General features: G+C 45.5%; 1 protein-coding gene across 2 annotated transcripts in view; it reads right to left on the reverse strand.

Annotated features, from left to right (window-relative positions):
• The window catches only part of MAP3K9 (mitogen-activated protein kinase kinase kinase 9), an 86,639-nt gene extending 70,350 nt beyond the window's left edge, over positions 1–16,289 (reverse strand). Inside the window, exons 1-2 of one of the 2 annotated variants that reach the window (XM_005212015.5) lie at positions 15,604–16,289; positions 6,786–7,199 (exon numbers count right to left, since the gene is read on the reverse strand). In XM_005212015.5, the coding sequence (XP_005212072.1) occupies positions 6,786–7,199; positions 15,604–16,003 (814 nt within the window). In that variant the 5' untranslated portion in view covers positions 16,004–16,289. The remainder of the gene's footprint in view (positions 1–6,785; positions 7,200–15,603) is intronic. The other variant, NM_001206852.1, reaches the window with a different exon arrangement.
• Between the last annotated feature and the right edge of the window lie 1,907 nt (positions 16,290–18,196).

The raw sequence follows: 18,196 nt of genomic DNA on the forward strand, positions 1-18,196 counted from the left end.
AACTAAGAAGCTCTCCTTTCGCCATAACCTGCTCTGAGCCTCAGATGAGTATAAGCTGTAACCCTCTTCTCCCAAAATTAGTATGAGCTGTAACCCTCTTCCTTCCAAACCTACACACATTCTGCATAGATCCTTCCTTAATAAGAGGAGCAAGTGTGGTTGAGCAGGAAGCTGATGGGGGTCCTGACAGGGACTTCTAGGTAAAGAGATGGGTGACCTGGGAAGAAGCTCTCTTTTCCTTTTGCCTCAACCAGACCACTGTCTCCACTCTGTGTCCCAGTTTCCCATCCATAAGTGATCCCGAGCTACCTCCTGGGAATGGGGGAAAGCACCAAGTCAGGAATGGAAAACTGTCCAAGAGCCACGGCCGGGAAGAAGACACAGACAGACTCCTGTCTCCTCCGAGATCCCAAAGCACAAACCTTGACCCTGAGCAATGACAGTCCCACAGGCCACCTGCAGAAAGGGGAGATGGCTACTTAGCTGTTACCAGGTTTGGGGTGGGGGGTGTGGGGAAGAGAAGACAGAACAATTTCCCTGACTTTCAAGGTAACCAAGGCTCGAATCAGAGGAAACAGAAATAGCAGGGAAGGGACAGAAGAATGGTGTGGAAATTCACAATTTCCATCCTTTATCCAAATCCTTTCCTGCCCTGAACCCAACCCTTACCATGGTGTTCTCCCTAAGCTCAGGGCTCAGTCATAGTCCAGGGACACCTACAAAGATCGTCCATACAACACAATCCTCTGACCACGCCAGCACAGGCTCTGCAGGTACCTACATGCTCTCCAGGGCCTGGCTTCTCCCTGCACCTGAGTAAGTTACAGAGCAGAACCCAGGGTTGCCAGAGGAAAAACAGGTGGGCAGCCTCCCCCAGCAAGCTGGGCAGAATGAGGGCAAATGTTCCACGAAGAGGGCAGCACCCTTTGCGAATCCTAAGAAGGGGACCCGAGCCCCTCCAACCTCAGGAAAGGGCTGAGGCGAGAGAATCCATGGGGAGTGTTCAGGCACCATCACCTCCTGGGGGCCCGTGCTTGCACTGGGCTGGTTTTAGGTCCTTCTCTGTGACCCCACAGGGAACTCCTTGAGGGCAGGGCTGTGTCAATTATAGCCCCAACACCAAGTGCTCAAAATGACACACCAACGAGAGCCATCTCTGCACAGGAGATGGTCGTGTTCAGGTGAAAGCGGGAAAGCAAAGCTTCCAGGCAAAGTTGAAGAACTGAGAGGTGCACATGGCTTGCAGCTCAGACCTCCCAGCCTCGCCCGCTGAGTCCCACTCACCAGGATGGTTCTTTGCTTCATTTCTGCTTTATTTACTTATGTATTTATTTTGACTTGCAGAATGTGTCTCTGTACCCACAGAAAATGGAATCCATCCACTGAACACAATACTTTAGGACATGCCTCGTATACCTGCTGGGTAACCTTAGAAAGAGCCTCCTGCTTAGCACTGACTCCAGAGACGGGCTAGCAGGAAGTGGCCAGGTGTGACTTGAGTACAGGAAAATGAGTGGGGTTTGGCCAGGCAGAGAGATGAGGTGAGGGTACCTCTGAAAGCAAGCTTCATCCCACAGCAACAGTAAGTGTGATGAGGGCCCCATGGGTGGGAAGTAATACACAGCCGGTTCCAAGGGAAAGACGAAACTGGCCTGGCTAAAGGGGAAACACCTGCAGAGGAAGAAGAGGGAGATAGGACAGCAAAGACCCGTGAGAAGTTGACATCTGAAAAGAGGAAGGCTAGCTGAGTTCAAGCTGACATTTGAAAAGGCGTGGCTAGTCCCGAACCAAATCCAGTTCATCGCTCACCTCTGCTCTTTCAGCTGTGAAATTAACAATGAGTTCTCATGAGTTAATGACATGTGGACACTAAGACCCAGTAAACACAGTAACATTACTCCTAATTATATAAAACAAAAGCACTACACGAAGTAAGTAGTGGAGCAGTGAGACACCCCAGCTAACCCTGAGCAGAGTGCAGGGAATGGTGCAGCCATGAGGAGTCAGACCTGGTCTCCAGACCAGCAGCGAGAGCCCAGAGAAACAGCTGCCTGTTTTGAGTCTCTGCTTCCTATTTGTAAAATAAAGACATGCACAGTCTTCACTCTGCAGGGTTGCTGTGAAAATTAGATGGGAACCCACATAAAATGCTTAGATAGGGCCTGACCAAAAGAGAACACTCAATAAGCAGTAGTTGCTTGTTGTTATTATTATTTAGAGGTTTGGTGATGATGATGATTATATACGGGTTTGGTTTAGTTAATATACTATATCTAAATACTGTAGATGTTGTTGCTGTTTAATTGCTAAGTTGTGTCCAACTCTCTTGCGACCCCATGGACTGTAGCCAGCCAGGCTCTTCTGTCCATGGGATTTCCCAGGCAAGAATATTGGAGTGGGGTTACCATTTCCTTCTCCAGGGAATCTTTCTGGCCCATGGATCAAACCCGTGTCTCCTGCTTGGCAGGCAGATTCTTTACACTGAGCCACCTGGGAAGCCAAAATAGTGTAGTGGAAAACTGTAAAACCTTTAAATATCTTGTGGTAGAAGAATATTTATTTAATAAGAAAGTGGTCACAATATAGCAAGTTGGCAGTGGGGAGAGAAAGCAGGCTACAAGCAATGTACTTATTAGGATTTCCTGTGTAAGATTTGGGGCTTCCCAGGTTGCTCTAGCAGTAAAGAACCCACCTGCCAATGAAAGAGACATGGATCAATGTAAGAGACATGGGTTTGATCCTTGGGTCAGGAAGGTCTCCTGAAGGAGGGCATGGCAACCCACTCCAGTATTCTTGCCTGGAGAATCCCAAGCACAGAGGAGCCTGGCAGGCTACAGTCCACAGGATCACAGTCACACACAACTGAAGTGACTTAGCACACACACACAGTTAAGATTTAGGGGTGAAAAGAAATATGCAAAAATGCCAAAAAAAAAAAAAAAAGGAAAAACACACACTGCGTTTAGCTCTATGTTCTTCCATGTTTTTTAATGGGAGGAAAGACGTTAATAACAAAAGTAATACCACTACCTTCACTTTGAGCAAGGCTTTTCATTTTCCATCACCTCATTTTTATACTAATTTTATTTTTAATAGCCCCTATTAAACTGTTATTTTGCCAAATGCCCTTAAGCCAAAACCCTGAACTCCACTTACCTACCCCCAAAAGGACAATCTTTCCACTAAAAGACCATCTTTCACTAACGTCTTTGCTAACAATCAAGTGGCTGGCTTTCCCCAGTGTGAGGAGCAGAGACACATAAATCCACTTTTATAGCCAGGACTTCAATGAGTAGTTTCAAGAAGAGATGTTGAAGTTAATGATGCACTGCAGTAGAGTAGTAGAAACCGCCCCTTAAATCAGGAGTCTGAGCCACACGTCCCAGCACCTGGCTAACCCTGCTTTATTGGCTGTATAATGGTAAATATCTAATCAATATCTAAGATAACACTTCTTCCCAATGCATGTTCCCAGACTTCATGGTAAGACTGCCAGCTGTTTCCCCATCATCCATGTTCTCTCTCTTCCTTGGTAACAGACCCTGATTATTGGCCAGGATCCATGCCAACCCAGAATAAAACCCTTCACTGCCCAGTGGCCCCTGTACTAGCCATGCCTACGGGACTCCATTCTAGCTACTGAATACAGGCAGATGTGTTGTGCTGGATTTCTAGGAAGCTAAAGGGAGACGACTCAGCCACAGGAGCAGCTTCCTCTGTGCTTCTGCTTTTCCTGTTCCTTCAGGCCTGTGACTCAGACCAAATAATTGGCGTTTCAGAAGTCATCTTGGATCCTAAGGCAACCCTGAGATGCAGTAAAGAGAGGTGGAGATGCTTTAAACACCCCTGGCCTTCCTTTCAAACATGAATGTACACCTTGTTTTAGCCACTGTTACTTTGTTTTGTTTTTTCAAGTTATGGGCATTAAACCAAAACTTACTTCAGATGATACACGAACAACCTAAGATGTTCTATGCTACACATATGTCGTAAATAGCACATGACTTTTTTAAACGGATAATCAGGATATATTATCAGCCTGATAATCAGCCTTTTAATATATCACTTTTTTACTGAACTTTTTGTAACAGTTAGATTTTATCACCAGCTACTTTGTTTTTTCCACAAGACAGCCCCCATGTGTACCTTACTCTTTTCTCTGGGGGTTCAAAGTCAACTAACACATATAATTCACAGAATTCTGCCCTCACATGACTATGAACAAAATGCGACTCTCTGGAGCTCCTAATAAAAACCAAGAGGAACAGGCCAGTATCCCCAAATCTGCAAAACTCAAAGAAGTTACAACTCTCAAACTGGAGGCAAAGAAGTGACGTAACATTTCTAAAATGATTTTCAAGTCGTGTATACACGGCAATGGAATAAAAACAACAGTGTCATCAGGGCTCATGTTGGATAAATTCAATCACAGACAAACAGCCACCCAATGAGCTACCCCCAACTCACATGTGAGATTTACAGCAAGCATCAACATCAGCACCAACCAGCAGCCCAGTGGACTATGAACATTTCAGGGCATCAGTGGTCTTGAGGTCCTTTAAAATAGTATGAGGTCCTTTAAAATAGTATGCCCTGCCACCATACACTGTACCTGAAGGTCCCCCTCGGGAATCCTAAGACCCACATTAGGACAAAGGACCAGGCTTTTGTCTCCAAGGAGACAGAATGACACTCAGGTCCCCTGCACCTCCTTAGCAAGTTAGCTTTCCTTTCATAAGAGTTTAGACTTCCAAGCATAAATCAGAAAATGTAAAACCTCGTATCTGCAGCTTGAAATTATACCCAGATGTAAAACTTCATAGAGGAAATTATTAACTTTTACAATCACCCTGGCCCAAGTTTGTAAATGGGCTCAATTATGTAAGATGAGTGCACAATGCCTAGCTCACCCAGCATGATAAGGATATAAGAATGCATTTTTTAACAATTCAGCTTCTATATCCCATTTTCTACCAACACATGAGCTTATTCTCACTCCATCATCCAAAGCAATCTCTAGGTAGAAAAAAAAATTTTTTTTTCTTAAAAAGGAAGTCAGCAGAAGTTTTAACTTATTTTATACATTTAAAGGGCTTTCCTGGTGGCTCAGATGGTAAAGAATCCATCTGCAATGTGGGAGACCTGGGTTCAATCCCTGGGTTGGGAAGAACCCCTGGAGGAGGGCATGGCAACCCACTCCAGGATTCTTGCCTGGAGAATCCCCATGGCCAGAGGAGCCTATAGTCCATGGGGTTGCAAGGAGTCGGACCGACTAAGCACACCCACACACACATTTAAAGAACAGAATTGTGCAGGAAGGATGAGAATAATCATATAGTAAAGAGAGAGAATAATGGCAGAAGGAAAAGAGAAACCAGATTTATTTCATGGAACTGAAATCCTTCACATGCATTATATCCAAAATACATATCTAATGCTCCATACTCACCAGGAGGAAATTTGTTCTTATTAAAGGGGAAGAGGATGCATGTAGATGAGGTAAGGGTAACAAATGCTATTTTAAAGTAAGTTGGAAAGTATATTTCTGTATATATGGGCCATATATGCTTTTTAAATGTCTGGGAAAATATGCCAAATGCAATATATACACTTCCAGAAGGAAAACATTATGGGTGATCCTTCTTTCTGTTTATCTACACTTCCTAATTTTTAGAACAAAAGCACTTACTACCTATGTTATTTAAAATGTATTTTTTAAAGTTAACAGATTCACAATAGCATCAAGACAAAAATAAGCCACATGTGGAACAACCAGGAGGAAAACAAGGTCTAAAGGATTTCTGGGCTCAAAGCTGAAGGACACAGAGCGTGAAATTTCTGGGACCCCAAACTCCTAACGCCCTCCTCTCTGGACAGGCTGCCCAAAGTGACTTTAGGCATATACCACTTAGCAAATTGTATCCTCTCTACCATGCACTTTAGGCCAGGGAAAGTCCAAATTACCACACAAAAGAAGCATACTCCCAAGGCCTGCTGATTCAGCTAAGGAAAGAGACTGAAGTTTATACCAACCCACCATTTAATTATGTCTAACACTTGCTTTACAATCTGGTTTATGGGTTCTAGATGTTTAATAAACAGTTACTTCTCAGTTCCCTGCTATTAAACACTATGTAGTTATGACTATTAATTAATACCACCTTGAGGCTCTCAGGAGAGCTGTAGGTCTACCAGTGAGGTCGTGTTCCCCAAGCTGACACGGTTACCTGAACGGGCCTCATGGCTTCAACGACACGCCTCCTCTCTCTTATACCCCTTCTCTGGTGGGAACTCAGGTTGGATAGTTCAGACAGAAATGCAAACAGATGGTATTGGTTTGCTTTATCTATTGTTTCACGGAGGAGGAAAACTCCTTTTGTGTTCAGAAGCACCCACCCTTCCCTCAAAATGCAAAAACGCATCTAAGTGTTTTGTTTGAACAGCACATCACAGAGTCACACACTGCCAACCATGCCTGCTAATTGGGTTTTTTTCTTTTTTTGGTATTTTTCTTCTCTTTTTTTTGGTAATTTTTTTTTTCCTTTTTCTTTCTCTTTTTGGCTGTGCCATGTGACATACAAGATCTTGGTTCCCCAACCATGCCCTCTACAGTGGAAGCATGGAGCCCTAACCACTGAACTGCCAGAGAATTCCCAAAGGATGGACTGGCTTTAAGCAGGGCATTTCACTGCCCACTAAGATTCCTGAGACATCCACTTCAACCCAAGCTATGACCGGGTCTGAAAGTGATCTCAAGCCCTCCAGCCCCACCTCTCTGTACTCACTGTTGCTGGATTTAAGGTCACGGTGGATGATGGGGACAATCGCCTCATCATGTAAGTAGTTCATCCCTCTGGCAATCTGCACGGCCCAGTTCACCAGGATGTCTGGGGGAATCCTTTTCCCAGATAACACTCTATTCAAAGGCCCTCCACGAGCAAACTCCATGACCAAGCAGAGGTTGGGTTCCTTCAGACACACCCCCCGAAGGGCAATGATGTTGGGGTGCTTCAGCATGGCAAAGAGCTTGGCCTCCTGGCGGACGTTCTCTATGGTCTGGCTGATGTCCTCGTCGGGATCATGGCGAGCTGCTTTCACAGCGACCTCATCCCCTATCCAGAAAGCACGATAGACCTTCCCAAAGCCCCCGATGCCGATAATCTCTTCCAAGGTCAGCTCCGCAAAATCAATCTCTAACACTGAGAAAGAACAGGAGAAAAGGAGCAAGTCAAAAACATTTGAAAAACACCATTTAATCACCCATTTACCTAGCTGGGTAAACCCAACAAGCTGTCTGTTCACTTGGCTTTTCAGTCTCCCCGCAATAAACTCCCCAAGGACAGGAAAAGCGGGTAACATTTTTTTCTGTGGCCAGCGCGTTATCTTTAGTGACTGGCACATAGTAGGTATTCAATAAGTATTCACGAAATAACTTCTACTTGGAACTTCATGAAGAATACTGTACCGAGAGCAACCATTTTAACTAAAAGAAAAACTGGGGGAGATCAGTCCTTGTGTGGCTTGTTCACATTTTACTGTGTATATACCAGGTAGCAAGAAGCATGTAGTACAGTGCCAAGGCAGACAGACAACAGCCAAAGTGTGGTGTAAAAGAGCTTCGGTGGTGGTATGATCCGAAGATGAGGGAAATCACTCACTCCCACCACAGGACAGGGCTTAAGAGGGTGGGTGGGAAAAGGATTCTCAAGGAAGGAAACATCTGAAACAGGCCCAAAGAATGAGAGGAAGGGCTATCATCAGGAAATGAAGACCAAGGTGGAGAAGACAGTCCCGGCAGATGGAAGGTCATGAGCCAGAACACAGGGCACGAAGCACTTATTCACAGCAGACGTGAGGTGGAGACAACCTAGACGTCCACTGACAGATGAGTGGATAAAGAAGACGTGATGCACACACACAATTGAATGTTACTCGGCCATAAGAAAGAATGAAATCGTGCCATTTGCAACAACATGGGCGGACCTAGAGATTTTCATAGGAAGGGAAGAAGTCAGACAGAGAAAGACAAACACCGTATAATATCACGTGTATGTGGAATCTAAATTATGAAACAAATGAACTTATCTATGAAACAGTAACAGACTCACAGACACAGCAGACTTGGGGCTGCCAAGAGGGTGAGTGTATTGAAGAGGGACAGAGTGGGAGTCTGGGGTTAGCAGATGCAAACTAGTATATATAGAACGGATAAACAACAAGGTCCTGCTGTTCCTACAAGGGAACTGCATTCAGCATCTTGTGATAAACCATAATGGAAAAGAATATAAGGAAGAAAAAGTATATGCATAACTGGATCACTTCGCTATACAGCAGAAATTAACACAGCATTGTAAATCAACTCTACTTCAATAAAGAGAAAAGGCGGGGGCGGGGGGAAGGGAAAGAACATGTGCATGAAGGTATATAGCCTACCAGGAATTTCAGGAGTCCAGGGCAGCTGGATTATATGCATTAGGGTAGATGAGGCTCAAAGTCTTGCTGGGGTCAGACTTGTGACTTAGAAAGAAAACCAGCTCTGGCAGCTATGTGGAACGTAATAGCAAAAGGGGCCACTAAGGATACCGCTGCAGTAATCCAGGTACATAAGCACAAGAGTCAAATCTCAGGGGCCGTGAAGGCTGGAGATCAGGGGAAAAATCAGGAGATCTTCAAAACTTGGTTTTACCAGGACCTGGTGATTAAAGTGTGCAAGAAAGAGGAGTCTCCAAGGCAACATCTTACCCCCACCACAGTTCCAGCCCTGAGGTTCCCAGTGACACCCCCACCCTCTCATTTCCCATCCCAAATCCAGAGTTTGAATCTACCATACTTGACTGTATCTTTAGCTGTTTGGAAAAACTTCCATGGATAGAGAATAATAACCACCAGTGATTATGAATCTTGAGTTAGATATGGTGTTGCTGTACAAGTGAAGTGCTATTTCATGTTTCTCTCATGAAAACCCTATTCTCTGTCTTCTCAGTCTCTTCCCTTGTCTTCACCTAGCTGACCCAGCTGGTCTCAAGTCTCAGCTTAACTATAATCTCCTAGAGGAACTTTTCCTAACCCCTCTACTAAACGAGGCCAGGCCTCCATCAAGCACTCCCATAGCAGTCTCTATTGGCAAGAGTCAACAAAGTTATAATTACTTGTTCAATGCCTATTTTCCTACTAGACTGCAAGATGCATGAGGGCTGATCCTCTCTGCCTGACACACCACTGTCCTTTACGTGCTGAACATTCAGCTGGAGACCAATAGAGAGTAAAGCAAAATGGGGAGAATCTACTTCAGTATGAAAGAAATCAAACTCAGATCTGGGGAAAAGCTGGAACTGGACCTCCTGAAACAAATACAGAGAATAGTCACACTGCTACAAAAGAAAAAACTGAACACAAAGATCACATATTTCTGAACTCTTGGCAAGACCGAAAGAGGAGATGCCCACTGCAGACTGTTCTTTTCTATTCTCAGCCAGCTCCACAATGTCTCTATTCTCCATTCAGATGCTGGTGGTGTTCAGAACTAGGTTCCTGCTCAGTTATAGCATTTCCATCCTATCTAGGGCTAATGTTCATTTATATTTTGTAATTTACCTGGCAGTCTGCACAAAGAAAACTCTTAGGAAGTTAGTCGGACTGCCTTTAAGTATACAAAATATGTGGCCCATTTGCACCCTCAAAGTTCCAATTGTTCAGGATTATCACCTCAGTGACCAACACAACATTGTAAAGCAATTTTCCTCCAATTAAAAAATAAATTTAAAAGTTTTATGAGAACAAAAGTAAATAAATGACAGCAACAACAAAAGATCATCACCTTATCTAGTACCCTTCTTGAAAAATAAATGGTGTGTCCTGCAGACTAATAATCTACATCCATTCTACAATCCTCCAGTATACCTTTCAGTACTACAGAAGCTGGAAAGTTTAAAAACTATATTTCCCAGACTTCTTGACAGAGTGCTGGTTCAGCCAATGAGATGCGTAAGATTCAGAAGGCAGAAGTGATATGGAGACCATCTCCTTGCTGCTTCTCCTGGTAAGCATGGCTGTGGAGAAGTGGGTTTTCTATAATATCAAATCAGTGTCCAATTATTAGGCTTCCCAAGTGGCGCTAGTAGTAAAGAATCTTTCTGCCAATGCAGGAGATTAAGAGATGTGGGTTCAATCCCTGGGCCAGGAAGATCCCCTGGAGAAGGAAAAGGCACCCTACTCCAGTATTCTTGCCAGGAGAATCCCATGGACAGAGGAGCCTGGTGGGTTATAGTTCATGGGGGTAGCTTACTAGTTTTGCAGATGTGGAAGGAATGTTGCAAAGCCAAGTAGTCACCTAATCTCCAGACAGCAACTACAACAGGGTATTGGAGAAGTCAACTTCAATGGTAACTCCTGATTCTGTACCTTCTCAGAGAAGCAGCTTGTCTGGTGGGCCAGGTCTGCAATGGACTGCGAGTTGGTCCCATAGTTCTAGCCAAGAGCCTCTTCCTTCTCCCTGCCCTTCCAACAAATCTACAAGCACCCAATTTCTTCTACTAAATTGTTTTCTGTTTAAAGTAGCTTGAGTGTTTTTAGGTCCTAATACGAATCTTGACTGATTACTAATTCTTATCTATTACATGAACAAGAAAAAATATGCCTACGTCAAAAAGAGATTAGAACCTTCCTGGAGAAAAATGTAAGTTATGTTAGGAATCCCTTAAGGGGTCATGGAGGGAGCACTCATATTTTTTCCTACCAGATTTTTTTTCATGGATGAAAAGGTAGGTGCCTGTTTAATAAATGCATATTTACATATCTTATTCCTCAGATATCTGAATTCTCCTTAAGGAAATTAAGTGCTGTATTTTCTTGTGTGTCCACCCTCTTCTTTCCTCTGGTCTGAAGCATAGTTGTGAACACACAGGAGGTGTTAAATATTTATTTAAACACTTATCATCGTTGTTTAGTCACTAAGTCACGTTCAACTCTTTTCAACCCCATGGACTATAGCCCACCAGGTTCCTCTGTCCAAGGGATTTCCCAGGCAAGAATACTGGAGTGGGTTGCCATTTCCTTCTCCAGAGGATCTTCCCAACCCAGGGAATGAACCCATGGATCCTGCATTGGCAGGCAGATTCTTCACCACTAAGACACCAGGGAAGCCTCTTATTTAAACATCAGTTCAGTTCAGTTCAGTCACTCTGTCATGTCCGACTCTTTGCGACCCCCTGAATCGCAGCACACCAGGCCTTCCTGTCCATCACCAACTCCCGGAGTTCACTCAAACTCACATCCATCGAGTCAGTAATGCCATCCAGCCATCTCATCCTCTGTCGTCCCCTTCTCCTCCTGCCCCCAATCCCTCCCAGCATCAGAGTCTTTTCCAATGAGTCAACTCTTTGCATGAGGTGGCCGAAGTACTGGAGTTTCAGCTTTAGCATCATTCCCTCCAAAGACATCCCAGGGCTGATCTCCTTCAGAATGAACTGGTTGGATCTCCGTGCAGTCCAAGGGACTCTCAAGAGTCTTCTCCAACACCACAGTTCAAAAGCATCAATTCTTTGATGCTCAGCCTTCTTCACAGTCCAACTCTCACATCCATACATGACCACTGGAAAAACCATAGCCTTGACTAGACGGACCTATGTTAGCAAAGTAATGTGTCTGCTTTTGAATATGTTATCTAGGTTGGTCATAACTTTTCTTCCAAGGAGTAAGCGTCTTTTAATTTCATGGCTGCAGTCACCATCTGCAGTGATTTTGGAGCCCAAAAAAATAAAGTCTGACACTGTTTCCACTGTTTCCCCATCTATTTCCCATGAAGGGATGGGACCAGATGCCATGATCTTCGTTTTCTGAATGTTGAGCTTTAAGCCAACTTTTTCACTCTCCTCTTTCACTTTCATCAAGAGGCTTTTGAGTTCCTCTTCACTTTCTGCCATAAGGGTGGTGTCATCTGCATATCTGAGGTTATTGATATTTCTCCCAGCAATCTTGATTCCAGCTTGTGCTTCTTCCAGCCCAGCGTTTCTCATGATGTACTCTGCATATAAGTTAAATAAGCAAGGTGACAATATACAGCCTTGACGTAGTCCTTTTCCTATTTGGAACATGAGGACTTAAAAGATGTGATTCTGAACGAGGGTGCTGAAAGGACAGCTCCTCTGATGGCATTCCACAGAAGACAGAAAACCTCTGTGGGGAAGGCAAAGCCATGATCTCTCTCTCTCTCTCTCTCTGTGTAGAACATAAACTCTCATGTTCTTGCTATTTAGTCAAGGAAATATTTTGACCAGCCTTCAAGAAAAGCATAGAAGAGAACTTACAAGCAGACAGAAGACAGAATAGTGGGGGATGTGGGGAGGGTCCTCTCCTTTCTCTTCCCTGTTAGGAAGTCCTTGTGGATCGAAACTAGACTATCACTGCAGCTGAGAACATGTGGGACTCCTTCCCTTCCCTGCTCCTGTCAAGACCTGGTTTTAAGTAAGAATCAGGTCAAGTCTCATGCAGCACATATTTCGGTTTCTGTGGAAGAATATTTCCAGGAATATCAGGAAAAAATCCTTATTTCTTTCAGTCTTGGAGTCTCTCAAATGTATCCTTAGAAACTAAACATATAGGCACATTCTGATGAGTTTGGGGTAAGTGAATAGTACACACATCACTCATTTAAAAATCTTAAGTACATCTGAAAATATACCCTTATATTTCTGGTGAGTACAAGAAAAAGAAATGTAAATCAATCATATCCTTAATTTATGCCCTGCTTGGAAACAAAAACAACTCTCCTGTAAGAGAAACTTTTTCTCAATACCTACGGTGATAGATCTCCAAAGATGATATAACTGTACATTTTCCATCTTTCACTAAAATAAAGAAGATGAGCATGCTCCTGGGTTATTTATATTTGTCAGCCCCACGGAGAGCTAAATTCTAATACCTACATTGGAGAAGATAAAAGCACTCTATGAGTGTTGGATGATTTATAATATCCTTCCTATATGTTTTCCTTGTCACAAGATTTAGCAATTTCCTCCTCTTCTGTTTTGATTAAAGTCTGCAACAAAAGTTTCACTCTGAAAAGCAGCATTTGAAACTAAAACTGAACATTATTCATGGCAACCCACTCCAGTATTCTTGCCTGGAGAATTTCATGCATAGAGAGGAGCCTGGCTGACTTGAGTCCATGGGGTCGCAAAGAGTCAGACACTACAGAGTCACTAACACTTTTGTGTCTTCTATTCACAATCTAATAGCAAAATTCATGCCCCAAAGAGGAAGTTTGAAAAACTAACTGGGAAAAAGTTGTCAAAGGCTCAATTTCATTCAAAGTCTTTGGAGACAAGACTTTGTCTTTTTTCTTTGTCTTTATTTTCTGAGTGACAGTAACTGAACCGATGGACACAGCATACAGACCAGAAACACTTGATCAGATCAGCAACTTCTTTTAGCAAAGCACTGCACTGAAATTATATATTTACATCACCAGTTTCCCTCATGTGTGACTTTTAAGTACCTCCTCACTTTCTCATTTCTTTATCCCCTGGTATTTAACACAGTATCTCTCTTTCGCTGGGCACTCTTATTGGGTTTTGATTAGAACTAAATTTTCTGAATTATCAAGAATTAAGCCCAGTCAAGATCAGAACTCCCAGTGTGGCTAAATAACTTAACAAGACCTTCAAATGCAATGTTGTTCAAGTCAATTATTTCAGTAAGTACAAGATGCTTCCTAATTTCTCATCATCTGAGTTTTAGATATAGGAATCTATTCTATCCAAGGTAACTTTTGTTACCGTAAAGGTGAAGCCCTAGGCACCCAACAGAGAAGGAGCTTCTAACATGGTGCAGTGTGGACCTATCTGGCTTTCTGTGCATGGGTTCTTCCAGCCTCGGTCAGGTTCACTCCTGACTGCTCTGACAGTGGGAGCACTAAAGATACTAAAGAAACTCAGTTCCTGCTCAGGAACCTCACAGAGCTCTTCTACTCTGACACCAGATGTCTCCGAAAAACAAATCACCAAACATCACCTACAAAGAACCTCAAAATATGACATGTTTAAACTACACTACTCTCTAACATGCCAGACCAACATCTCTTCCAATATGAGACCGAGTTCATCCTCAACACTATTTGGGACATTATATGCTAGGACCTTTAGCCTTCACTTTTCCAGCACTAGAGCCAAAAAGATGCAACAACTGGAAACAATGTAATTTGTCACCTCCAGGTATTATAAAGATCAAATAGCAGAAGCAGGAAGTTTTTAATTGAATAAAACAGAGAGAAAACAAAGGAAGCTAAATACTTGAATGTCAATTTGACAGTCAAAACAAGGAAAGAGGCTATGATTTTTATACTAATGGCTGTTATTTAATAAACAGGTTAAGATATAATACAATTGTTTGGGTGAAAATAAGTCATAGGACCAGAGAAATAACTGTTACAAGTGAAAGTTTTAAACTATTTAAAGTTATCCCTCGGTAATGATTTTTTAAATCTAAGGGGAAAAGTACATAAAACATGGAATAAATAAAGATACATGTGTACTAACAATACTTTTTTAACAGGAAAGAAATTATGGAAACCCTCAAATACAAAATAGTGTAAACTGTACCGGGAGATATTTACATCTTTCTTCTAAAACCACCTAGCATCAAGGATTAAAGGATTCTAATAGCAAGTTAACTCCTTTGAAAAAAAAACAAAGAAAAATTCATTACAGGGTGTGTTACAGGGGGCTCCTGGGAAATTGGTGAAAACCAGGACACTGGAAGAAAGGCCCTGGGAGGGACCCCTGGGTATCATTCCCCTGAGATTTGGCAAATACCAAATATAGGCAAAGATCTAGGGTGAGAAGAAAGGAGAAAATATATTGTCTAGGTGTCAAGGGGCTGGGATTTAACCACTCTACCCTGTGCTCCTGATCTCTCTGGGGGGAATGACATACTTTACCCTCTCTATCATTTCTCCACTCATCACCTGCCCCTCCACCCACTCTCTCTCTCTCTCTCTCACACACACACCCTTCTTAGCACATTATTCAATAAGACTCCTAAAGGTACCACTTTTGAGATACAAGATTAGGATCGAAGAAATCAACATGATATTTCAAAGGTGTTTCAGAGGCTTCCAGGACTTGTGAACCAGCTCGGCCCTGAGGGAGACACCACCATCTCCTTTAAACCAAAAGTAAGGGGCGAGGACAGGCGATAGAAGAGGTCGGGAAGGTCCCCGATTTGAGGACTAAGGTTATTACAGAAACCACCAGCTTGCCTAAAATCCTGCCAGATTTGCGGGGCGGGGTGGGGGGGTGGGCGGTGGTGTTGGGGCTTCAGGATGTGGAATCGAGCTGCTGCTGAGGTGGTCAGGTGAAGGTGAAGAAGCCCAAGCGCCCGAGGTTCCAGGCGAGGCCTGCCTGCGGCGTGTCTATCTTACCCACTGCACCCACCAAAGCCCGTGCAGCCTGAGCGCGCGCGCGCGCACACACACACCCAGGTCAATCATTGCCCACCCCAACCTAACCCTCAGGGAGGTCTCCCCTCCCTCCGCAATCATCCCCAGGCCTCCATCATCCCCCGCCCCCCTCCCCCGCCGGGCTCCCGGGCCCGCCTTCGCCTTACACTGAATGGGCGGGTAGCAACTGGGGTCCTCGCCGCCGGGCTGGCAGCGGCTGGAGAAGGCGCTGCGCGGGGTCACGTAGTTGCTCGGGAAGATGCCCACTCGCTGGTTCAGCTGCCCGGTCCACCAGCCCTCGTCGCCGGACACCTGCGAGTCCTTGGACAGCACCTCCACCACGTCGCCCAGCCGCAGGGTCAGCTCGTCCTCGCCCGCCGCCTCGTACTCGAACACGGCCGTCCAGTAGGGCAGCGGCGCGCCGCAGCCCAGCTCCCGGGGGGCCGCCACCGCCTCCTCCTCCTCTTCTTCCTCCTCCTCGGCCCCAGCCCCGGCTCCATCCTCCCCCGGCGGGGCGGCAGCGGCGGCGCTCGCCAGGCAGCCGAGAAGCGCTCTGGAGGGCTCCATGGAGCGGCCGATCCATAGGGTGCGGGGCTGCCGCCGCCCGCAGGAGCCGCCGCCGCCTATTGTTCATGCGGCTCCGCAGAGCTGGGGGGACACCCCTCCCCCGACGGCGGCCTCAGGTAGGGCCGGGGTTGGCGGGGCGGGGAACGCCGGATCGCTCGGGGCTGGGGCCGGCGGGGCGCGGCGACAAGTGTGCGGAGCTGGAGTGCTCACCGCAGCATCGGGGCGAGGCGGGCCGGAGCCCTAGCCTTCGCGATCGCCACTCTGGGGCGGCCTGGCTACCTCCGCCGCGGGTAACCTGCTCGCGCAGCTGGTGCCAGCAGCCGCCCGCCGCTGCCGCCGCCGCCGCCGCCGCCAGCCGGCCGCTGCTCCCTGCTCCGCGCTGCGCCCCGCCCCCTGCGCCGCCCTCACGCCCTGGACCACCTGACGCGGACCTGGCTCCACCCCAGCCCTGCGGACCCGAGGGGGCGGGGCCTCTCTGCTCCCGGGCCCGCCCCCCGGGCTATCCGGTCTTTCCATTGGCCGCCACGGACCCCCGCCAGCCATCCACCCCGCCCCTCTCCATCCACCCTGCTCATACGTCACGGGTCCCCCCTGTCCCCGTCCCCCGCCCTGTGCGGGCTCGCTCATTCTCAAACCCCAGGTTGACCCATTTCTCTCTCCCATTGGCCCGTCGCAGCTCCAACCATTGGTCTGAGCTACCTGTCCGTTTCCTGGGAGTGTTCAAGGAAGAGGCTGCGGTTTCATTGGGCGCCTGAGAAAGGAATGGGTGGTTCCGCAAAGGTAGAGCCGAGCCCTCCTCATTCAGACCAAAAAGGCTGAAGGAGACCGCTCCCTTTGTTTGCTGCGAAGGGGTAGGGAATCCCATTGGGCACCACCTGTGTTCTTGATCTTAAAGTGAGCTTTTGAGAGTGAGCGGAGGAGAGGCGAGCTGGGTAGGGCCCTCTGGGAGAGCTCTTTCTTCTCCAGCTCCTTCTTACATTTGGATTCTCCCTTCTCTTGGAGATGCCTCTGCCCCAGTCCCTACCAGGTGGATCAGCTTCGACTCCCCTCCGACTGAATTGCACCCCTACTCCATCTGTAACCTTTCGTCTATTAAGGCCTTCAGGCCCACTGGAATGCTCTTTAGAACTCTTAAAACTACAGTTCTTGCCCTTTATGAGGGCTGCATACAGCTTGCCCTTCCTTGGGTTTTTGTTGGAAGAGAGTCCAATATCATCGATTTTTAGAATTCAGACGAAGAGAGAGAGAGAGAGAGAGATCACTTTATTGGGGCTCAATTTGAGGGTGGGAAAGCTGTCGGTTGAAGTGGGCTTGGTCTCTCTGAAGAGACTCCATTTTTCTACAAATCTTGAATTTCTTTCATCTGGGGGAATTGCACCTTGGATCGCGGTAACCTCTGTAGAAATCAGATTAAGAATCAAAGCTGAATATACACACAAAACGATACTGCAAGGCAGACTTTCCATCTATCTTTTTGTTATCCTCCACTTCTCAAACCTTAAGAAAGAGATAGGTGGCCCCGAACATTTCTTCTGTGCTTAAATTCTTTCACAGCAATATAGATTTTCAATGAGAAGATTCTGTGACTTTTCAAAATAAGCCCATACTGAGAGGTCCTGCCTGATCTGTGCTGAAGTTTTCCCCTTCCGTGGTAGGAATAGGTCTGATTTACTTGGCAAGTTTAGTGCTTCACGTTTTTTATTGTTGTTGTTATTTAATTTCATTTTTTAAAATTTATTTATTTTAATTGGAGGTTAATTACTTTACAGTATTATATTGGTTTTACCATACATCAACATGAATCCGCCACGGGTGCCCATGTGTTCCCCATCCTGAACCTCCCTCCCCATACCATCCCTCTGGGTCATCCCAGTGCACCAGCCCTAAGCATCCTGTATCATGCATCGAACCTGGACTGGCGATTCATTTAACATATGATATTATACATGTTTCAATGCCATTCTCCCAAATCACCCCACCCTCACCCTCTTCCACAGAGTCCAAAAGACTGTTCTAGACATCTGTGTCTCTTTTGCTGTCTTACATACAGGGTTATTGTTACCATCTTTCTAAATTCCATATATATGCGTTAGTATACTATATTGGTGTTTTTCTTTCTGGCTTACTTCACTCTGTATAATAGGCTCCAGTTTCATTCACCTCATTAGAACTGATTCAAATGTATTCTTTTTA

The sequence above is a fragment of the Bos taurus genome, chromosome 10 (assembly GCF_002263795.3).
Source record: "Bos taurus isolate L1 Dominette 01449 registration number 42190680 breed Hereford chromosome 10, ARS-UCD2.0, whole genome shotgun sequence".
NCBI lineage: Eukaryota > Metazoa > Chordata > Mammalia > Artiodactyla > Bovidae > Bos > Bos taurus.